The sequence below is a fragment of the Periplaneta americana genome, chromosome 15 (genome assembly GCF_040183065.1).
Source record: "Periplaneta americana isolate PAMFEO1 chromosome 15, P.americana_PAMFEO1_priV1, whole genome shotgun sequence".
NCBI lineage: Eukaryota > Metazoa > Arthropoda > Insecta > Blattodea > Blattidae > Periplaneta > Periplaneta americana.
The window spans coordinates 50,338,064-50,363,100 of record NC_091131.1 but is presented as its reverse complement, the minus strand read 5'-3'; the positions used below and the strand labels follow the sequence as shown (position 1 = coordinate 50,363,100).

Genomic DNA, 25,037 nt, shown 5'->3' with positions numbered 1-25,037 from the left:
GGAATACCCAAAACAGAATTAGAATAAATGTAAAGTAACAATATGTATAAAAGAGCCAGGGTAAATTGTCAATTACTTCCAGAAAGTCCATTGTTAATTTCTCCCAGAAAATCACAGTGTATTAACCAGATGATGTGTGTTGTCCAATTAGAAGCACTTTTATTCTTCTACATTGAGCACTGTTACTCTGCTTTGGTAAGTGACTTGCTTTTATGGCGAAGTGTATCAACATCGGTTAAAAACGCAGTAATCGTAAATTATGAAACGACGGTTAAACAGTAACAGTGGTTAAAATGTAATTTGTGTGCACCATTCATAATCGCCGATTACTTAAACATGGCTAGCTGACACCTCAGTTAACCAGAGTAAAGTCTATGATGGTACACTGTTTCTACAAAATGACTAAAGGAAAGCATCCATACCGCTGCAAAGATAATAGTCAACATCTAAAAATGACTGCGCTCACTCCGTTCTACATCTAAATGAACGTGTCCTACATTTTCGCTTTGCATTTGTTTGCCTTTGGGCGCTGTTATACTTGCGAGTTGCATTTCCTTGCTGTTAGGTTAAAATCGTACAAAATAGAAAATTGAATGCAAAAATGATTATATCCCATTGTGTGGTTGAAGTATCGCTAGACTTAATTACTAGAATTTAAATATATTATATAAACAGATGGGATATCTATAAAGGAAAAGGACGCAGAAGATAAATAGGAATGTGTATACGATCCAGGACCCCATTTACACGAGGGAACTGTTCATTATCCTATGATCCATCCATAACCTCTCTTTATTCAGCCAGTGACATAGAGAAAGAGATATTAGAGTATTGCCTCTTAAAATACAGAAAATAACAGTTACATAGAATCGTAATATAAGCAGCCGAACCATAGGAGAAATATGACTTTCTGTGTTATTTCAAGTGGTCCATTTGTAGATTTTGATAAACTAAATCCCTCCTGAAATTTTCTGTCACTTAATTCCTCGTAAGAATTCTCTCTTTCCACTTAAGAACCTTCACACTCACGCTCTATCCAAGTAATTCAAGTACTGTATAATAATAATCGTCTTCGAAATAAACATCTGTGGCTCTGGCCGCCATTTTGCTTTACTTGCTCTACTAATCACTGGTTATCTCCTTTAACCGCTCGAATATGGCCGGTTAGAGATTACTGTGGTTAACCTCCTATTTAAGTCGTAACCGAGGTCGAGCCACTGTAAAAATGCTTAACCAGGGGTTAGGTGACAATTTTAACTGGTGTTTACACTAACCGACGTTGATACACGTGGGCATTAAACTTGAATTGCTGTATTTTACATGTCAAAAATGGTTGAAGAATCTGTACACAGCTTCTATTTTGTTAATTTAAATTGAGTATTTTGACAACTGAAAGAAAGCAGCAGATTAACGCCATTGATAACCAGGTTTTTTCTTCCACTTTACACTTTTGGTAACTAATGAGCTTAAAATATCTCCATCTTTTCTGTCAATTATAATGTTTTATATTCCCAAGAGTCTAACATGTTATCATCATGTGTAGGAATGATAATAAACGATAAACAAATGCTGAATTGTTTCACAAACAGACTTACTTTCAGGTAATTCACTGTATCTTGGAATTTAACATTTTCAACATTTCGGAACTACAAAGAGATTTCATAATCATGTCGTCCTGAGTGGCAGAGTTGGTATAGTGCTGGCCTTTTGTGCCCGAGGTTGTGGGTTCGATGCCGGAACAGGTCAATGGCATTTAAATGTGCTCATGTCACTAGATTTAGTGGCATGTAAAAGAACTCCTGCAGGACAAAATCCCGGCACATCAGCTATGCTGATATAACCTCTGCAGTTGCGAGCGTCGTTAAATAAACCATAATTTAATTCAATTTAATTTCATAATCATGGCAAATAGGTATGACCAGAGTGACTGTCTTCTATGTGTGGTTCTTTATAGATGACTACTCCATATTCCAAACTGAGTTGTTTGGAGTAGCTGACATAACGAGCCCATCAGAGTAGTCTACCCCTCAGTTATACATATTTGCCTTAATGATGGAACCTGTGTGTTGTTCTGGAACGTAGAAAATGTTGAGTTCCAGAATATGGTTAAGTATTCGAAAATCTATTTCTTATCATGTTCACTATGAAAGCTAAAAGCGGATATGCTGAAATTGTTCCTTGTTATCCTTACCATGTTCTTTCATTCATAGTTTTCTGTCCAAGGGTAAGTCCTCTGCTACAAACCCACCTGCAAACCTAGCATTCTCCAATCTTGAGGCGGGCTCGGCCTAACTATCTATCTAGTCTTGCTGGTTGGAGTACAAGACAATTAAATAATAAAATAACCCTCCATGAATCGTTATGATCAGGATGGTAATCTACGTGTCGAGGTAGTCAAGTGACAACACACACTATGTTAAACACAACTATTTATTTGAATAAACAACCCAAAATAAATTCGTAGCACAGAAAATATCTTCTTCACAGAGTAAGGTAAACCAAATCCAGCTAATTACCTTACATAGGTAGGTACTTCCCCATGCTAGCATCCATCTTGTCATACAACCTCGACATAACCATCACTCAGCACACACATAGCCGTAACATACAAATTGGCCACCCCTCAAACGTCACACAACAATGGGTGCCTTCATTGTGAATTTCATACTCTTCAAATTCGTTCTACTGCAAAAACTAAATAAAACGTAAACCAAAACCAACTCACTGAACTGCTTGTAGTTTGTGGTAGGCTTTTAGTTATATCACAGCTAGAGAAACGATCATCTGAAATAAAAATACTGACCAGTGTTTAACCAGAGTTGACTGCACACTAGTCAATCAGGAAAATGAATGCAGTTCAAGATAATAGGTACATCCCAAAACTCGCCACTAAATTCCACACGAACATCTTCTGCGATACACTCGCAGGTTTCCACAACACCGTGGACTATGCAGCTTCTAGTAGACTTATCGAACCCAGTTCGATTCCTGGCCTACATAGGAGCTCGTGCCCTATCACACACACATCCTCAACTGCCGGCACACATCCGACCTGAAAGAGTCCATCCACCAGACTGACGCTACAATCGAAATGAAACTTGGCGTCTCTATCTTAACCAATCAGAAAGCACTATTATGAAATATTTACTGCTCCCTCGATCTTAACCAATTAGCAACCGTTATTATAAAATAATAACTGCTCGCCAGGTTTTAACTCATCACAGGTTATAGGAACAGACCCAGAGAAAACGGAAAAAATAGAAAGATGAGAGAAAGTAAGCCATCTATGAAGTGTAAGATGAACTAGAACAAACAGAGAAAGGCATATGGATAGAAGAAAAGGAAAGGAGAAACTGACGTGCCAAAATATAAACGGCACAATCTTCCCTCTTTTCTGTCTTTCTTTTAGTCTCCACATAAGATGCATCATCATCATGAATATAGTTAGGTTTAGGCATGCGATGCCTGTTCCTCTTCTCTCAGGATGAAAATTGATCCTTCCATCTAGTTTTAGGTCTTCCTCTGTTCCGTTTACCAGTTGGGACAGTATCCATATATTTTATTTTAATGTTTGATGTTATCTTTGATTTGATACCTTCTTATGCCCTTTTTCTGTTACCATTGTACCTCCACTTTATATAACTTTAAGGAAGTTTCTAGTAAATCATATTCTTTCTGTTTAATCAAAATTATGTTAATTTAATGTATATTGGATTACAGAAGAGTCGTACTATTATTATTTTAATGCTAGATGACTTACAGTGTTGCCATATATAGAAAAATAAAATAAAAATAGCAAGTAAGTCTTCTTTACTGAGATGAATTTTAATAGCTTTGTTGTAAATTGGACGTCAGAAAAAAACTTGAATAAGCCAGAATGTCTAATTCAATGGCCCATGCTTTGATTCATCATATTGCAGGATGTTATTTATGTTACAGTTTGTGTTGCAAGATCATAACTACGGAGCACCACCACCAGCATCACCACCTATGTCACCATCTCATCTTGGAAAATCGGTGAATGGAACTGTTAGTACACAGAACACACTAGGATCCAACAGTTTTGCCCAGAGTGGCAGTGTGTATCAATATGGTATAGTATTAATATACAGTATCTACGTCTTATAAAATACATTAGACTCGAGCTAATCTGCCTCTCAATTATTTGGCCTCTATATAGTGTCCTTCCTGTCACATATATACTTTTATACGTATGTGCCGGCCACATGTGGAACATTATGGTATTGGAGTGGTTGGTGCAGCTTATAACATTAAATTTAATGACATTTTTAAGCATTCTCAATAATCCGACGCACTTGTTAATCTGGCACCACTCTTGCAAGGAATGGTCGGATTAGCAAGAGTCTATCGTACCATAATCTTAAGTTTCGTTAACATGTTAGTAGATAGACAAAAGATTGTTTGTATATACGAAGTATATGCGAAAATCGTCTGTAGCTGCATTTAGATTGGCAACAGGCCATGATTGTTTGGCCAAACACCTGCATAGAATTGGAATATATCAGTCCCCTAACTGCCCATTGTGCAACTCAAACCAAGAAATAGATTCGGAACACCTCAAAATCTGTGCTTCAGTGGCTGGCCAAGATAATATCTTTGAAAAATATTGGAGTGCAAGAGGTCAAATGACTTTATTGTCAAACGCCTGGCATTAGAAAATAACAACATACACAAAGTTTCCGTATCTTGACATCATACAGCATAAAGCAGAGAAATAGAACTGCACGAAATGTAAATGTATGAGTAACTTGAAAAAAAAGCATTTGTTAATAAATCTCTGTGACCCATTAATAGCAGTGATAGCATCCAATTTAAAATCAATTTCTTACTGACTGATATTATGTTTTGGTGCATGTGTTTCTCTTGTGCACTTGTACCTTTCAGTGAACCTCGAAGATAAAAATGGCTTCAGTAGTGCAGCAATGATTGAGGCTAGCCCCACCCCCTTCTCCAGAAAAAAAATGCTTTTTATTATTCCAATTAATGGCTAATATTCACTGCAGTACAATTAGTGATAATGACTGCTTTATACTTTAAAACCTTTTTTTCTACTGTTTTACTTGATGTTTTGCCATTCATCTATATGAAGCCATTTATGTAGATCAAATTACCAACAGCCAAGCTATTCCCCAGGGTGCTCCATAGGAGCTGGTCTATGCTACACCCTAAATAAGATGAGATGATAATGGAGAGATGTTGGGATTCCACAGAGAAACCAGAGCTTCCAGAGGAAACTCCTGTGTTACCTGGACCATGGACTTGCCCAACACAAGTTTTAAATCGGTGGTATGCTTGGGACTAACCTGGGTCCATAGTATTAAAAGTCCGGTGCTGTAGCCACTAGACTAGTGTGGCAGCTACTTTAAAACATTTCACATAAAATGTTTGAAAATAATTATTGAAGAGTTCATAGTATTAATTTCTGTCATAATATCTGTGAAGATTTCAAATGCACCATCCCGATCACTGCTTCTGTGATCCTATTCATTGGCTATAGAAGAATATAGACTGCTATGATCTAAAAGCAGTGTCTTTTCTTGAAAGCATGACATTTTATTTTAGCCCCCCCCCCCCCCCCCCGGTTTAAATCCTGGCTATGTGCCACTGAATGCACTTCTAATTTTAGATATAAAATTTTAAAACAACATTGTGTTAATTTATCATAATTGGTACATTTTATTATTTATTTCCGAACTTCCTTCCACCAAAAGTAGCCTTAACACTCGGTATGCTCACAGTTATTAATTACAATTAGAAATACAATAACAGTATTAGCAATACAGTTATCTAAAAAAATTTTTGAATATCACAGTATCGTAGGGTCATTATTATTTTCTGTTGGATTGCTGTATTTTACATTATATGTCAATTGTGTTCCATGTGCTTATTACTGGTGTCTTACAATGAATAAAAATAAGTCTAAATATACAAGTTATATGGCGAGTCTCAAGTTAAAAATGATTAAATTTGCAGAAGTTCACTGAAATAGAGTAGTTGGTTAAGAGTTTACACTCAGCAGGCATGCACAAATGTGACTCAAATAAGTCACCATTCTTTGCAATCTTTGTTATGAAGATGTAAGCATCACACAATCCCTTGTTATCAACATTTTGCCAAGCCCATCCATTAACATCAATACAATATCTGCGGTGCACGGAAAAATGTTCAGAACAGAATTAATAAAATTTCTTGATAACTTTTACTCAACTGATGAATTGTTTTGCTTGTAAATGGTATTAATCTGCTTGCTATATATTGTATATATATATATATTTTTTTTTTTATAAATTTGACTTTTTCCACACCTTAAAGCTTCAGTGTTGATGTAAGATCTATGGAATGAAATAAATGAGATCCAAACAATTTTCAGATCTAGACAGTATGCATGCCGAATTTCTTAAATAAACATCTCGACAAACAAAAACTATGATGATTTTTGTTTTATAATCTGTCCTATAATAAAACACCTGCTGCCTGGAAAGAAACTGATACCAATTTTGAAAAGCAATAAACCAGGTAATACTTTTTAGAGTTATTGACTGATGTCACTTGCTGATATGGTAGCCAAAGTTAAGGAAAAGAGATTTCATACAGATTAAATTTGTTCTTGGAATCTAATACTCCACCCCCCCCCCCCACCTCCTCAATCAGGCTGATTTTAGAGAATTACATTCAACAAATGGTGAACATATTTTAAATTTTAGCCGAGAAAATAAAGATAGTTTAAATATAAAAGAAGACACCCTTAAAGGGGAACATAACACAGATATCGAATGTTAGTTGAGTGTCGTATAGCAGAGATTGACTTATTTTAAATTGAATGGTGCAACTTTAATCTGCTGGCGACAATTGGATCTTGAGTTATTGACAGTTTAAAAACTTCCATATGACGTCAGCCAGGTGCTGACAGCACAGGCTGCTTGAGTCATGTTATTTAACACACCAGTTCAGTGGCGTAACATATCAAACATCAGTTCGAACCTGAACATGAAGAGATTGAAGTGTATATGTATTAATGACGATCCAACACTGGATATTAATTTTGAGGGAAGAAAAATACACTTGATGGAAAATATAATATCATGCCATCTGATTGCGAATGTCTGTGTTGTGTTGAGAGTTAAACTGTGTGCAAAGTGAAAAACAATTATAGAATCCGGTGTTTTCTAAATTAATTTTAGATATGGTTGTGTTAAATATTACCAGACATAATTTAGCAGAAAAAACAAAGAGTATCCAAGAAACGGAGTCTTCAATCTAGAGAACCAAGTAACATTATGGCGGTATTTTGCATACAAACAATTTATTTCTTGGATTAACCCTTGGATTTCTATCGGAAAAAACAATAGATTTGTTATTCCTTCTTTGTTGTCTCTAAAATACGATGAGCATGACGATAATTATGTGGGATTTCGTCCTCTCTCGCATTGGCCACAGTGACATTACAAGGTAAGATCCAGATCAGAGGCTTGTTTTTTTTTTTCCCATTTATAACTATTGTTAACAACTTGTTCACAACAATGTCAATACAATTAATTTCATTAATTAAATAAGTAGTCTCCTATCTCTACTGTTTGCACGATCTCTAACTCCATCATATGAAAGAATGATGTGCTTTTGGAACAGTCTTATTCTTAGGGTGCAAAGTGCACTGTTACCATACAGTATAAGCAGCAAGCAGAGGAATATCGACCATCACATTATTTCCATCTTAACAGGTTACATATCTACTAGAATAAAATTATTAGGGGCAGCTAGAAAAAAATATACACACGCGCGTGCACACACACACACACACACACACACACGAGTAAAAAGAAAAACACTATGCAGTTATAGGGGATAATTGTGAAACATTTTTAACGTGTTTTCAAAAGGTATCTCTTTCATTTATAAAGACTACAGAGGAGTCTTCTTTCTTATAGCACTATGTATAGGTCTACTTATTTTTCCATTTTTGTATTCTTTAGGTGTCATTACGTATAAAATATTTTTTTGACCATTTTTAATTATTATTTTGCAAAAATTATTTCAAATTTATAATTCCAAGGTGTGTGTACAGTCTTAGAAAAACGTTTTGTCGCACAGATACTTTATAAAGTCCCAGAAAGGAGGCAGTACACATGATCAGAGGACATGCGACCTGAGTCACAATAGAAGAACAAATTGAGATAATAAAATTAGTTTTGTTTCATTGTATGTCTGGGACTTAAAACGTATACGTGTGACAAAACGATTTTCTAAGACTGTACATAACAAAGAAATCCTTCAGTACTGTATATACTTTTGCGACTTTGGAGAATAAGGAAGCCTTGAATTAAATAAACACAGACAAAAGTTAATAAAAAACAATTGAACAAAAATGGATCTTGAATGACCACCAACATCACTGATCTCAACACATTACACTTTTTTGTTGGATTATTTAAGAGATACACTAGGCATTCCGAACACTGTTGCTGAAAACATTAAACAGTTTCGAAGCAGACTTATGCATTATTTGGTAATGAATGGGAACTGTTTTGAACACCACCTGAGAACACGCAATTAGAACTTTGTTAAATTGTTTTTATGGCTTTTCTTACTTTATTTTAAATTTCAATAATGTATATCTGTTTTCAGGCACCAGTGTTCTTCCTTCCTTTTCCTTTTCTTTTTTTTTTTTTTCTTTTTTTTTTTAGGGTTGAAGAATCCAGAACTGAAAAAGTACTGGTTCCATTAAAAGAAAGGGGAGATAGCCTCCTTGATGCACCCTAATGTTTTTCAAACATGTTTTGGAAATATTAATTTTTTCATCCGTAGTAAGTTATAAGCTGCACATATGAGATTGTTGAGACCTTTATTGGATTTAACAAGATTAGATAGACTAAGAAACATAACTATTAGGGAGAAATTAGATTTTACAACATTGTTGATGACTTTTGCAATTATCTGTTACATTGGAGGGAACACATTAACCAAATGGATTCACATCGCCTCCAGGTCCTATTAATGTGGTTCGTGATGATGATTAATTTTTAATTTTTTCATCCCCTATAACTTGTATATAGAATTTCTTAAAAAAATTAAAACTTCGAAAGCTACAAGCACCATGTGTGCGTGTGCCCGCATATATTTTTTTTGTTCCTTACATTATACAGTACAACAATTTTGGAGTGATAACAGAAATCTCTTCTCTCTAATTCTATGCTTCAGCTATTTAGTGGAGTATATGCATTGAAAGTACACTGTTTCATTCAGGTATCACCCTCCCAAAAAAAAAAAAATCAGAGGCTATAGGAAACATATCCAAACTGAAAGATTAAGTATCTCCAAACATGCCCCAAAGAACTGTCATGTTCTTTCTCACAGTATGGACATGGCACAGATTTTTAAGAACATGCATTTCAAGTTGAGATTGAAGAAAGTTCTGTATCATTTCGACATCATGGTCAGAATTAATAGTGATTGTATATCTTGTAATGTCCTAGGAAAAAGTAGGAACTAATATTGTCTTTTGCAGTGATAGCAAACCAAACAATAACTTTTCTGAGTGTGGTGGTTATTCATGAAGTTTTCCTTGGATTCATATTGGACCAATATCGAAAGTTCTGCTTGTTTACAAACCCAGATATGTGGCAGTTATTCTCATCAAACATTAATGGCATGTCCAGTAACAATGTATCTTACTGAATTAATTCCTGCATTTGTCAGCAAAAATATAATCAATTTAATTAGTTCTTAGTACTTAGTTCTTGAACGGCTTGCATTTTATTGGGATGAAATAACAAATCAAGTTGCAATATGTGGCATAATTTGTGGAGTTTAGAGAATGTGTGTGTCTTCAAGCTGAACAAGTTGGACTTTGATGGAATGGCATTTTCATCTTTTTTTTTTATTTTCAGGAGTGCATAATGTTTTCAGTGGCAGATTTCTCTTTACATTGCACATTGAACCTGATTCTCTTCACTTCTTTACCAATGAGAGAATAATTTTTTGAGTTGAAACTGGCCCTCTGTCACGATTATCCCAAAATTCTTTCGTGCCCACCTTGTATATAATGCTTTTTGCTTGTCTTCAGTGCTTCATTATTTCATAGACTTAGCATATTCTTCATAAGGTGATGTCTGGCCTTTCAGCTAAGTTTTTCTATTCATTGGTATGTCTTCCATTTGAAGCCCATTCTCTTAATTTTCTTGCATAAAAATTCTCTGTTACAGTCGATAACATAGTCTTAAAGAGACTCTATTTTCGGATGATATTCTATTTTCCTTTGGGCATAGAACTTTTTTCCCTTCCTTTAATAGATTGTTGACCAGTCTTTAATAATCTCTGTGGCTTTGCTTGTAACTGCTGCATTGTTTATATTTATTCTGTTCTTTCCGCTTTTTGAAAAGTTGTACAACATTGTACATGTCTAATGGATCTATTAGAAATATTTTTCTATATGTTAAAGCCATTACATATGGATCATATTGTAAATAAACCATATAATGTTATAAGTAGAACTTAAAAGAACATGACATCATACTAATTCTAGCTAATATTCATTGTTAATACATTTTGTTTGTGGTCCATCTTTAAATATTACCGGTACCTCTAAATTTATATGAAATTAGTTGTATACTATAAATATTATATAATAAATTTATATATAACTCAAAAAGTTTGACATAATAATGGCATGTTTTCTTTAAAATGTTAATCCTCGTAATGCCATGAGGCCAGTCTATCTTGCCCGCTCATGTTATGCACATATTGCCACCAGCTGATTCATCAGCTGCTATTTTTACATAATCGTAATTTGCGTTGTAATCATAATATGATGTCAGCATAAGTCATACCAACTTAACAAAGAGAAGTTTTCTTTGAACAGAGATTCATATTTGGCACAATCGCTTTATTTAACAAATGTAAAATTAGAGTTTAATGATTTTGTAAAATTTATGTAATTTCCAAACTATTTGATGAATTCTTTCAAAATTTATGATATAGTTCACAAATGTGTGCTCTGTACATATTTCCAAGACTCAGGTTGAGCATGTGCAAAATAATGACAAATTTGAAATTTTGGATTTTGAATATTAGCATCTGAAACAAGATTGTTTTTAATACGTAAAAAAAATACGTACGAATTTATTCTATGGATATACCTTTCAACAAGAAAAAAATTCACTCTTTATCGTCAGAATAAGTGTTGAGTACAATTTGTTTAAGGACGCTGCATTTTTATCAAATTGTGCAGGACTCTTCTAGCACAGCCTATATAAATATGGCTGACACTAAAAGTGTTAATCTTATTTCTGTGAACAGGTCTAAATAAGATGGCAAGTAGTTACTATGTTCATCTCAAAATAGAAGTTCATAAACTGTGAAGCTCTGTTTAAATTTATAATTTGTTTATAGGTTCAGGATTGTTAGCTCTTCGTGAAGCAGCTGGTAATGATGATGATGCAAACAGCGTGATTAGTAGCAACACTGGCAGGGAAGTAGAACCTGAGGGAGAAGAGACTGAGACTGCTCCTGAAGGAGAGGGAGATGATGAGGACAGTGTGACACGATGTATCTGGTTAGTCTTGATTTGCTATAACTAACAAAATAATTTCGGTAGCATACTAATAATTGCACTATTCAATGTCATTCTCAAGAGTAATCTTTAATTTTTCTTTATTCTGTATTAATTTTATGGTGTTCTAGTGATTTCTGTGCATTTAGACTTGAGTATTATGAGCTTGCTGATGATGAATTTTTCAGACAAGAAAAAAAGGGATTAAAAGTTGCATTTATTTCATAGAGGGAAGCAAAGTTCAAGATCCAGTAGGACATAGTTTGTGGTATGTACAGGAATAATATGCCATTGGAGCATTTAATGTCATAAAAATTCTGAAACTGACTTTTATATTGTCCAACAAAATCTCTAATTCACTTCCAGATGACACTTTTGACAAACTTGTGACAATGTATTCTGGTATATAGAAATAAAAGTACTGTGAAAATTCCAGTGATATCTATTACAGATATGAGAATTACAACTACACAGACTTGTGTATATTGTGTAGTAAGTTAATTGTAACTAGACTCACATAAGTCATTCCACGTCAAATCAAATAAAATCATGCGATAATTTACCTCAGGGTCTTAGATATTTTTTGAACTCTTATAAGTGTATTCTAATGGATAAAATATAATGCATGTATAGTTTTGTTTGCCAGAAAAAAGCATATTTTCGTATCAATTGGTTATCGAAGTTTTCAAAATTTCGCACACATCTCTGTATATAACTGAGCATGTCTCCGGTTATATTTATCATAGAGAATTGTTGTATATGTCAATTTTAAGCCAAAAGTAAGCACTTTTTTGTACAATTTTCGTTCTTGAATTTAAAATGTAATATAAAGTATTATTATGCATTTTATTTTTATAAAATTATGTTTTAACCTCACCTGATGCATAACTCGTCTCCAAATTACTTGTCTTTACGCTTTCAGTTCCTAACTACTTCACGAAATCAGCATCAATCTCTCCTGTCTATTCCTCTTCACAGAACTTCCCTATACTCATCCTTCTATGCTGTATCATTGCCTCGCCTCTGGAATACGTTACTTAGTGATGTTAGGGATTGCTGGACACTGTCACAGTTTAAAAGTAAACTAGAAAAGTATGTTTTATCTCACGAAATCCGTTTCTGAGAAGTTGCTAGATTTATGCCGAAGTTTTTATATTTTTTGGCAGTAATTTCCTTTTGTTAGATTAATCCTTTCTCTTGTCTTTGTGCCTGGATACTACAATAGCTTATTGTCCCTTAGTTAATAATAATGATGCTGAGTGTCACTGTTACTTTGTGTCTGTATTTGTTTTATATTATGTTTTTACTTATTGTTCTTTCTTTGTATCATTTAATATGTTAAACTAATTTTTATTATTTTCAATTTCTATTTGTATGTCGTTTTTTTATGTCATATTCATTCTGTCACCTGTTATCACTGTAGATTAATTGCATTGATGTATAATTTTTCTTGTAGTTGTATTGTATTTCTGGTGGTGTGGAAGAGAAGCTCTGATGGCCTTAACTCCACCAGAGTAAATAAATAAATAACTAAATAAAATTCTAGAAAACTTACCATGTAATTCCCTCATATCTATTACTTAACACTACGAAATTACGGGATGGAATTGCTATTAGTTCTATCAAAATTAAATTACCTACCAGTTGGGTGCGAAACGGGATTGTGTGTATATAGTGCAGGCCACTGGATACACATCACTGGCTCAGGCTGAGTGCTCAAGACAACACGCACATAATGGGTAGTTAACACTTTTAATTAGCTACTAATAAAATTTAATAATTTTTGTCTGCTGCTGAACTGCAGGTGACCACAAGGGACTAGAATACAAAAGAAATCTATTGCCCAGGCACTTGAAAGTTCTTCATTCGCTTTCTAGCTTCACATTATAATTTAGTGTCCAAATCCAAAATATTTGATGCCAAAGCTGAACATTTTCGTAAATGTTCTTGATTCATCAAAGAGTCTTCTAGGTTACACAGGGTGCATTTTATCAATTATATAGTTTAAAGAATGAATTTAACAATTATAATATAAAGATATTTATAAAATTTTCAATTTCTAGAGGGAAAGAAAGATGTAAACAGTATGGAATATTATTAAATCTTAAGTTAACAAGAATGGTTTGAAATACTAATTTGAAAACTATAAATGGTGGTGAAGAATCCCTAAGGAATCTTCTATAACATCAATAATTATTTCTCGCAAGGAATTTACTGTGATACCTAATTCTATTAAGATTTTATGTAACACCATCTCTGGCTCCAAACAATAAACTGTATATTTTTTCAGTTATGCAAAGGGCTGTTATATTTTGTGCTTAAGTAGAGAAGACAATCTTCGTAAATTTCTCTCTTCTCTTGATCTACTTCTTCGGCTTGCATTATTTTCTCATATCTTATAGTTGCATCAAGAACAGAGATCTTCTGTTGTTCTGTATCAGTTGCAACAATATCAACCCTTCTGTTTTTGTTGATATACAATGTACGTACTTCTTCAAACACTTGCCATTTCCAGGAGTGTAGTGAAGATGCCAGTAGTGAACGAACTCTGTGATGTCTTGAGTTTCTTTGAAGTTCTCTTTTAGAGCAGTGTTTCAGTCTCGCTACAACCAGTTTGGCGGCAGCAGACAGTGTTGAGACTACTTCCTGGAGTTACTCATATGGGTCATTCCATGAAAATGCGACATTTTCACGAAAAATAAAAATCTCACGTATCTCTGCTTGTTATATGTCATTTTTACGCTATGATCCGAATTTTTTTAATCTGACAACATTGATTGTGTAACAACACGTATGTGGGAGAAAAAGCACAAAGAAGTCTGTGGTTTAAGAGCGCAAAATTATGTATTAGAAATCAGATATTTGAATGCACACTTAAAGGCAAATAAATCATTACTTCTGTATGTTAAATTCAATTAATAATGAAGTGCTGACCTTTGTTAATATTATCATGCATAGAAACTGCACTACAATAATTATTTCGTGCTTGATTACAATTATTACAAAGAACGGTTGAGAGTTTGTGTGTCATGCTCAAATGGACTTTTATTTATATTTTTTCAAAACCATTTCATTTTTTAATGTTTCATAAATGTAAAAGTGAGACACATCACATAACAATCAACTTCTTATATGGATAACATTTTGATTTATGTACAAATTCTACAAGAAGAACATGTGACACACAACACAATGATTTGACACACAAACAAAAATGTTATGTTCGTGTGTCACTAAAGTTTATCCTAAAATCCAGTTACAATTATTGTTGTTATTGAAAGTCTTTACGCCTAAACATAATTAGTAGTGGAATTTCAAATACTTATTGTTGATTTAGATAATTTTGTGTGTGTGTGTGTGTGTGTGTGTGTGTGTGCGTGCGTGCGTGCGTGCGTGCGTGCGTGCGTGCGTGCGCAAATTTATTAATTTACTCTTGGCTGGGTTTATTTTGATACCATTTGAAGTAAGATGATTTTCAGCTAGGTCAGTGAGAGCTGTAATACTAGCAGAATCTTTTGCAATTAAGGCTATATTATCAGCGAAGGCAATGGAAGACAAGTTGTGCAGATTTTCACATAAAGCAAATCCAGATTGCTTAGCCACTTCATAATCAGTTCTTTTATGACCTCATCAATGACTAAATTAAAGAGTGTTGGTGAGAGGGGACTTCCTTGAGGATCTCGTTTTATTAAAATTCGTTTTGTCTTATGTGAATGAATTTCAGTTTGAATATTATTATTACATAGAATTTCAGAAATAGATGTTCTCAAATTGTAAGATATGGCGCAATGTGACAGTGATTTTTTAATTTGATTGTGGCTAATAGATAGACTTTACTTACATCAAGAAAAGCTATGCAAAGATTCTTCTTTTCTCTTTTTGCTGTTTGAAGACAATCACTAATCAAGGTTTTGATATGGGTTCCAAATGAAGATACAAAACCTCTCTGATGACAAGAAAAAGAAATACAATTTCAAAGGCAATTGTCGATGACACGTTCTATAATTCTTTTTATAATGGAGAATATGGTGATTGGTCTCCAATTTTTTATATCGTTGGGGTCACTGCCCTTGAAAATAAGAATAGTTCGGGCTTTTTTAAATTCAGTTGGAATTTTGTGAATTTGTATCATTGCACTGCCAAGAAAAAAGAGATGAATTTTGCAGCATTAAGGTGTTTAAGTACTCTTAATGTAACACCATCAGAACCAGGAAAAGTATCAGGTTTTATCTTCTCTTATACCACATTCACTTCTTTTTCTGTTACCTCATTCAAACCACTGATATGTGTTTCCTCTTCAGACTCATGGTATGGCTGTTCAGATAAGTTGTTAGAATTCAAAGTGAAATCTTTGTCGCTTTCTATTAGAACTCAAAGAAGTAGAATCTTCGTCAGTTTCTAAGTTGTTAGACTGATCAACGTGATAGTTCTGCTGGGACTTTCTATAAATCATTCTTTAAAAATAGGAATGGTGAAATGAGATTCTACTGTATCATCATCATCATCATCATCATCGAAAAATATTCTGTAGAAAAATCATCATTGTATTTACTGTTTTATTTTTATCGCTTGAGGAAAGAGCTTAAACTTGGAGATATATTCTGACAGTGATGTATAATTATATGACATGTATTTTATTCAGTTTGTTCTATGAACACTTGTTTGCGACTTAGAGCATTATTTCCGATTTGAGCTCAGGTTTATTTTAATTTCTTTTCAGTGATTTTGAGCATGATGATGGCTACATGATCTGCTGTGATAAGTGTTTGTAAGTATACAGATGTTTTATTTTTAAATGTTCCAATAGTTTTAATAACTATACGCGATTAGAAACACTGTCTAATCTTATTTCTCTGTCACTAGTCTTCACTGTTCTTTACAATTTATTGATTTCCATAAGTCTAATCTGCATTCAAATTTTGAAAAAGTGCTATTTATTGTGATGTAATAGGACATGCAGAGCATTGCAGTACTTTATTAACGTGATCATAAGATTTTGTATAGAACAATATTTATTTATCAGTTCTATATGCATGATATTAAACTATATAATTATAATATTATGAATAATAGTAATCATTACCTTACATATATTAAGGTTCATAACACACTTTCATGCAGACCCAAATGTTACAGATTTTGTAGAAAAACACTGCCTTTTTGTTAGTAGAATCATACAGACTGTCAATGAAACATTACCACTTTTGCAATATACAGTTATTTCTCCATGCTTGTGGCAACCACGAGAAATCTAAGACCTGATTATGCTTAACCATTGAAATTGAATTCCTTCAAGCATATATCAGTGTATAAAAAGTTACAGCTTTCAAAATCATTATTATGAATGTTGTTAAGAGTTCATTGTAGTACAGTAAAATCCCTTGCAACCGGCAATATCAAAAGAATGGCACTTTTGGCTGGGCCAAAAAAAAAAAGTTTAAATCTGCCAGATTGCCTCTACACAGTTTTTATGTTTATTTAGTTATGTTTGGACAGTGTTGCCACATTAGAAGTTTCCACCAACTTCCATTTTCAGTAAATATTCGAACCTAACATTAGTGTATTATTTGTGTTGTGTGATGTGTTTTAATAAGGAAAATCCACACAGTTTTTATGTTTATTCAGTTATGAACATGTGATAGAGAAATACTCGTAAGCTTCACATGGATACAGTTTCAACATTTGGCACCATGAAATACGAACTTTTTCTGTATATAACAGTATTTATTCAATTATCTGGAAAAACCTTGTATCTGGAACTAGCCTGGTCCCTTTCGTGCCTGTTAAGAGGAATTCTACTGCGTAACAAACTAAACAAGGCCATAAGATCTATCAACATCATTAAAAACTTAACAAATACGTATTGAGAAGAAAAGAAATAATATATTCATGTAATCGTCGAAATTTTTACGCAAAAATGTATCCTGCATTTTCAAGTGTCTTCCCCCCCCCCCCCTCTTCCTGTGTGAGTAAATTAAGGAAGTGTGCTATGCAGTGATATCATGTCCAAAGAGTTATAGAAATGTGAAATGCCTCATAATATAAACATTATATACTGTAAGGATTAAGATATAATCAGATGTTACTAGTATGTACTTATTTCAGTGTATGGCAACATGTAGACTGTATGGGTATCGACCGATCCAATATTCCTGATGAATATATGTGTGAGAGGTGTCAACCTCGCCGTGTGGACCGCCAGCGGGCAAGAACATTACAACTCAGGAAAAGAGAAGAACTATTAAACACAGACAGTTCAAGTGATACATCTTCATCATCCTCTACAGACACTGATACTGGTTAGTATTATAGTAATAGGGATAAGTTTAGGAGACACCTTTGTGACAATAGAAAGGGAAGGCAGGCACACTGCTATGCATCTTATGTATATAACAAAACACTAAAGGCACGAATTTTTCCAACATAAAAGCTCCTGCGATTAATTAGTAATATAACTTCTGATGAATATAGTACTTAATCAATTATTAATGCAAAATATTCATAAGTAAATATTGAGTTATAATACCTCTTCTGTTTATCGAAACAGTTTTAATTCTAAAAGTTACTGCTGCTACTGCATCTCAGACTTCATTGGCATCTTGAGAGATACTGTTTCGCAGATTTACAGTGGAACCTTGTTGCATTGTTTTGTCCCACAAATAGTCTCATAAATAATGCTATATTTTCCCAGCTCGATTGATCCCCAAACAATTATTTTGTTGGATTAATAGTTGAGAAATTATGATCCCAATGCAGTACCACATTGCTGATATCTGTACTCCTCATTGTCCATGCTTCACTTCCATAACATAGTACAGGTCTAGCTAAGGTTTTATACAAATGTATTCTTGTGTGTCACTGTACTATAATAATAATAATTTTGTTGATTATTCCCATTGTTTTGTTATGTTTGCAAATTTTAGAAGTTATATCTGTTTCACCAAAAAAATGTTAAATTATAGCCCATATACATAAACTTGTTTACTCTTTCTATTAATAGGTGTGTTTTTATAGTTTCTTTAAATGCCAGATAATTTGCTGGCATTCCTTAATTTGTATTAATTTTATATTGCAACATGTTAGTGCTTAAATTGCTGCCGTTGTGTCATATAAGATCACAGCTTTCTTAAACCTGTTCGGCAGAGAAGTTGTCGAATGATGTATGGATAGTTGTTATTTCTGTATCTAAGTTTGTTTCATATTGTCAAACTGATTGTTATTACTTTCTGAGCCATAAGTGTACACATGGAGGTATTCATCTTGTGGGTACCTGGAATTATATAGAGAGAACCAAGCAAGACTTTATGGCATTTTAGCACGTTGCTGATACTGCAGTTACCGTGATCTGGAAGATGCATCACCCACATTCATTTCATTCACCGTGCGGAAAGATAGCGGCAACATGAATTAAAGAATTGAAGATAAGTTAAATTAAATTTCCTTGGCAACATAAGACACAAATACGCAAGTTGAAGATAAATTCTCTTTCTCTGAGCAGTGTGTGTTTGTCGAAACTTAAAGAAGAAGTCTTACGATAGGTATTTACGAAAATTTCGTATACGTTTTCTGATGTTGCGATGCCATCGAAGCCACATATGCTCGATTTGTTTAAAAAATGGCGTGAAATGGGTTCAATCTTAAATAAGAAGAGGCATTACACAAAGAGAGCCCTTACAGAAAAGACACTTCAAGGTATGCAAGCAAGGATAGAATTAAGTCCCCATAAGTCTTCTCACCGCCTGGCTTAGGAATGCTGCATTTCGCAAAGCTCGGTAATAAGAGGGCTTAAAACGCTTAATTTTTTTCTCCCTACAAAATTGCAGTAGCGCATAAGTTAAACAACATGGATCCTATTGCCCGCATTAATTTGTATCGCTAGATGTTGCAATCCGTGCATGATGGAGATGTCGATCCTTCTCTTCTGATCATCAGTGACGAAGCATGGTTTCACCTGAGTGGATGTGTGCATTCTCAAAATACACATTACTGGGACATTGAAAATCCACGTATAGTGCATGAGATTCCTCTTAATGATCTGAAGCTGGGTGTGTGGTATGAAATTGATGGACAAAGAATATTTTGACCAATATTTTTTTTTGAGACAGTAAATTCAGAACGATAATGTGAAGAATATCTTGCATCCTTTCTTTAATATTATGTCAACTGAAGAAAAGAGAGAATTTGGGTATTTCCAGCAGGATGATACAACAGCGCATAATCACACAATTCTATGCAGACAATTGAAGTAGAGTAATTAGCATTGGATGATGGCCAACTCGTTCCCCTGCTCTAAGTGCATGTGATTTTCATTTGCGGGGGAATTTAAAGCTAAAAGTGTATAGAAGAAACCCACGAACACTTGAGAACTGAAGAACAAAATCTGGAGAGTGATAAATGAAATTACGTAAGAAGAGTTTCAATGAGTGTCACAAAACTTTCTTTGGAGATGCCAGGAGTGCTTGGACCAAAACTTGCATTACTTTCAGCAGTTCCTATGACATTCAGGTAAGTCTGAGAAAGAGAATAAATTTATGTTTTAATTTATCATCAACTTGTTTATTTGTGTCTTATGTTGCCACAATCCTTCCACAGGGTGACTGAAATGAATGCAACAGGCATTGCACCTTCCAGATCCCAGTAACTGCGATGTCATCGATGTGCTAAAATGCTGTAAAGTGTTGTTTGGTTATCTCTGTAATTTCTAGAGCTAATATTCTCAGAAATGGTACATGTTTGGGATTTGGTTATAGGTTCTCTTAACTTGAAGTTGAAAGGAATACGTTCAAAGAATGGTAGATTTTCTTCGATTAGGATATTCTTTTTGAGATTTGGTGTATTGTGTGTGAGTTTGATATCTGTGATTTTTTTTTATGTAAAGCTGGCATGTTTTTTCAACTTGATTTCTCTTTTATCCCATTTGCTTATTGGCATTCATCACATCTTTCTGTGCTTAATTGGTTATCTTTTTTCCAATATGGTGGTATTAGAGTTGACTTTCTAGCTCTGGTTATTAGTCATAGAGTTTGGTTTTGACCACGGCCTACTTGATGAAAGATCACTGTGCTATGGTAGGTTGTATGAAGTACAGGGTGGTTGGTTTGTCTTCTGAACTTGGTTTCACCATAAAGGTTGAAGAATACACGAGAATATATAGATAGTTTTGCTCTATGGTACAATTTTTTTTATTTTTCATTCATAGTTTTCTGCCCAATGGCAGATCTTTCACTGCGAAGCTAGCAGTCTCCAATCTTCCCTATTTTCTGCTTTCCTCTTAGTCTCTGCATTTGATCCTGTTACCTTAATATTGTCTAACATCCGATATTGTCTTAGCCAGTGACTCAGTCATTTTTTTCTCTTCCTAATCATGTGGCATGAGGGCCGACCAGAAAGTATGTTTCCCTGGGGCCATTTACAGAAAGAAAACATAATTTCATGGAAAGATTTATTGAACAGATACAGCAATTGTTCAGCATATTCTCCATCGGAATTGAGACTTTTGTCATAACATGGGATATTTTGTATTTCTGTGTCGTAGCAGTCTGCCACCTAGGAATGGAACCCATATTTGAAAGACATAAAAGATGGATATTAAGAGTTCCAGTTGACAAACTGCAATGCAGGAGCAAAAAGAAATAACATTTTGTTAAATATTGAGTAGTTTGTTTGGTTGTCATGAGACATAAAATTGAGGACAACGAAAAGTCCCTGCAAGTACAATGTGGAAAGAGAAGGTGCGTAGGAGTGGATAGAAAGCTTTCAAAACTGGAAGAGAGGTGTCGAAACAAACAAATCCTGGAAGAAAAGTGGAGAAACAGAGAAAAAAATAAATGAAAGGAGCTACTTTAGGAGTGCTTCGTATACCTTTATTACATCACTTACGTTATCTACTTTATCTATGAACTCGTTGAATTTTATTTTCTTGGCTTGATTTATTTATTTGTTTATTTATTAAATAATGCTGCCTTTTTCCACCAGTCCTGAATGCATGATGAGTTAATTGGTTGTCTCTGCCATTCTTCTTGCTTTATTCTTTGTTATTTTTAGGTTTGTCAGTTCCTTTGTCCAGAAGGATTTGTAATGTTTTACTCTACCTCTTGGAATCCATTTTTTTTTTTGCAAGAACAAATATTATTTTGGATTTTTCTGTGTTCGGTTTGTTATGGGATGCTTGTTTTGGCATGATATGAGTGGACCTTTTTCTTCTCTGGATTTGGTACATTTTGATTTCCTGAAATTTTATTTGGTTCTGTTCCCCCCCCCCCCCCCCTGGTGTTTTGTATTTGTATGTTGAAATGACAGGTTGGTGACTTGAGCCTAGACTAGATAGCATTTCGGAAGGTGGTCGGCTGCTATATGTACCGTAGCATTTCTGGTATGTGACGTCACAAACTTGTACAGTAGAACCAATCGGAATCAGTCTAGAACAAGTACTTCCCGAGTTCGTTTGTTCACGTGTGAGTGTTTCAATACATTGAATAAGTAAAACTAACATTTACTGTATGTGTGTAAATTAAATAAATGGAAGAAGAAACTGTAAAAAGACAAGTATTGCACAGTCAGGTGCGGAAAATAATGTTTAAGGTGTATAATTATTTTAAAAACGTTGACGAGCAGAATGCTGCCGGCCATCTTGATGCTGGCTGCAGCATTGCCAACGTGCAAGAAACGACTGCAGAAGCATATAGTGCAAAGAATATTATTAGTGAAGGAAAGAGGGTTTGTTTGGTGTCATGCTTACAGTAATCAACGGCTATGGTTATTATTGTCTTTTGATAATTTAAATTCTCTCATGCGCTGTTTGTATTGCACGTGTGTGTGAAGTACGATGTGGCAGTGTTTTACACTGCCTTGCTCTCTCTATCTGTCTCGACGCAAATGCTAGCAGACTACCGCCTTCTGAATTGCCGTCGACTCTAGGTCTTCAATTATTTCTCGTTTCATTTTCTCATCTATGTCTTATGATACAATCAAAATTCTTGGTTTGTGCAGCTGCCATTATAATATAGGTACAGTATGTCGTCTTTCTTATACAGAAACTCAAGTGTTGTTTAGTAGATCTTCAGGTTATTGTTTTGCCTCATGCATTGGAATCTTTATAAACCCACTGAGTTGAGTGACCATTCAAGTCTCTATTTAGTATGTTTTTGATTGGATGTTTATTATTAGGTGGTAGTTTGGTGGATTATAGTTCCATAGGTTCCAGGTAACAATAAGTCTTTGTTTTTTCGAGGTAATTCAAGGACATAATCTTATCTCTAGAGTTAGGATTTGTATGTAGTAAAAGCTAATATTTTTAGTCGGTATAGTTTATAAACATGCAAGCCATGCCCCCCACTCTTATACTTGTAATTCTTATCATTCAGTTCTTCCATTAGTTAGCACTAAGGGTCTTTAATCCTCTTAACTACCACTTACAAAACAATGGGGGGGGGGGGTTAAAAGCTTCATTGTCTAGTCCTTGTGACTTTTCTTGCATTTTGAGTCTTGTCAGCCAGGCTTAAAACCTTCTTAACCACCATGACATAGACTCAACTATAGTCGGCGTCAATTTTAACTCTTACTATATATAAATCCTAGCTCTGCTTATCTCTGTAAATGTTACAGAATTAGAGGTTTTGCGACAATAATCTATCTAAAGAAAATTCTGTAACTATGTGGTAAAGTTCTTAAGTTCTCTTTTTGACTGCTTTGCAGAAGCTTTTACATGTGTAATAGAGTGTAATGTATTTTGTATAATACAATATTACTATTGATTTTCACTCGAAAATTGAGAATTTTATTAATGTGGTGCATGGTTTGTGCTTTTGCACCATGTCATAGATAAAAAACATTTAGCTTTCGAGAAATAGGAGTTGGCTGAGTCATCAAAAATGTCGAAGGAAGGGAAAATATCTATTACCATACTGGAGATACCCAAAAACCTTGCATATTTAACGCTATTAATCTTAAGTCAGTATTTCAAATCAGACTACTGAAATTTCGTCTTCATAAATATATATGATTGGTCAGTCAATATATTCTATTTACAATTTTAGTATTGTGCTGTTGTGTTCAAACATTTAATGAGCCAATAAGTGTTATCCAAATCATAATATTTTGCCACTTTTCAGGACTTATAAACTCTACTCCAACTCTGGCCTCCAAAAAACGTGCTGCAGCTACTACAGTAACTAGACGAAAGAGTGAACCTGCGAGTACAAATAATAAAAAGAACATGACAACAAGCAGCAATGTGACTGCTATTACAAAACAGCAGAGACAGAGGCGAGAATCAACAAAAGATTATTCACAAACTGCGCAAACAACAGCAGCATCCTCACAGAGAAGGGCAAGCACTGGGCAGAACAGGAAGAAAGATATTACAAAAGGAACTACAGAGAATAAAAGGACTACAACAAGGAGAAAGGTGTGTGCAGTAGGGTCTATTTGCTAAGAAGCTTATGAGTAGATTTTCTTTCCCTTAATGCACAGTCTTAGAAAAAAGTTTTGTCGCACATATACTTTATAAGTCCCAGAAAGGAGGCAGTGCATATGATCAGACATACAACGAAACAAAACTAATTTTATTACCCCAACTAGTCCTTCGCTTGCGACCCAAGTCGCACGTCCTCTGATCATGCGCACTACCTCCTTTCTGGGACTTCTAAAGTATCTGTGCAACAAAACTTTTTTCTAAGGCTGTATGTATTTTGACATCAGTTTATTTATGAATGAAAACGTAAGTTTTACGTATTGAAGGAAGTGCATGTTCTTCCTGAGTATCACCATTATGATAAGATTTTATAATTGAATGAATGGTAATACTATTTAATTGCTTTTATCACTTATATGTAGTAATACTTCTTACAGAACTTCAATTATTGTTAATTCGTAAAATCTGCAACAGTTACTGAAAAAGTTTGGTTATCCATGTTGATAATCCATGTGTGATTATCCATGTTAAAAAAATAGAAGATACATTGCTTTAAAAAGACACTGATGACCTAATTTAATATTTATTTAATCTATGGAGTAATGGTGCGCATAGCTGTAGAGGAGGAGAGTAAGTAGATGGACAGAGACAAGCAGTGCATGCTGCTACAAATTTCTAATATCCACTGAAGTCAAAAGCAGAAGAGTGAGTGTTACTCTGATTAGTGATTAAATTGAAATAGACCTATAAATTTTGCAGAGTGGCTCCCCCCTTCCTTCTCCCTCTTATTGCTGTACAACTGGTACAGACGTCTCACCTTCACAGAAACTACACAACATGTGCAACAATGATCGATGTCTCCAAATGTTGGAGCATAGTTCAGACACTTCTTGCCTGTCATTTCCAAGAAAAGTGTGCCAGTCTTCTCTTTCTTGACTGTTTTGTCTCTTTCCATTTATTGTATATGGTTATTTTCGCAGCTATTGTAAGAGCAACGATCTCCATAGTACATTTTTCTTACTATTTTGCCATCATATGCTGACAGATTCTTATATACTC

The 25,037-nt window shown here is 34.3% G+C and overlaps 1 protein-coding gene across 7 annotated transcripts in view; it reads left to right on the top strand.

Moving 5' to 3' along the window:
- The window catches only part of LOC138714899 (inactive histone-lysine N-methyltransferase 2E-like), a 122,925-nt gene that overhangs the window by 38,260 nt on the left and 59,628 nt on the right, over positions 1–25,037 (top strand). For all 7 annotated transcript variants that reach the window (XR_011336107.1, XR_011336106.1, XM_069847159.1 and 4 more), the window contains 5 exons: positions 3,940–4,093; positions 11,407–11,569; positions 16,287–16,334; positions 17,672–17,865; positions 23,677–23,972. Coding sequence is in view for 5 of the 7 variants with exons in the window: in XM_069847159.1 (XP_069703260.1) it covers positions 3,940–4,093; positions 11,407–11,569; positions 16,287–16,334; positions 17,672–17,865; positions 23,677–23,972 (855 nt within the window). In the remaining 2 variants the exon portion in view is untranslated. The remainder of the gene's footprint in view (positions 1–3,939; positions 4,094–11,406; positions 11,570–16,286; positions 16,335–17,671; positions 17,866–23,676; positions 23,973–25,037) is intronic.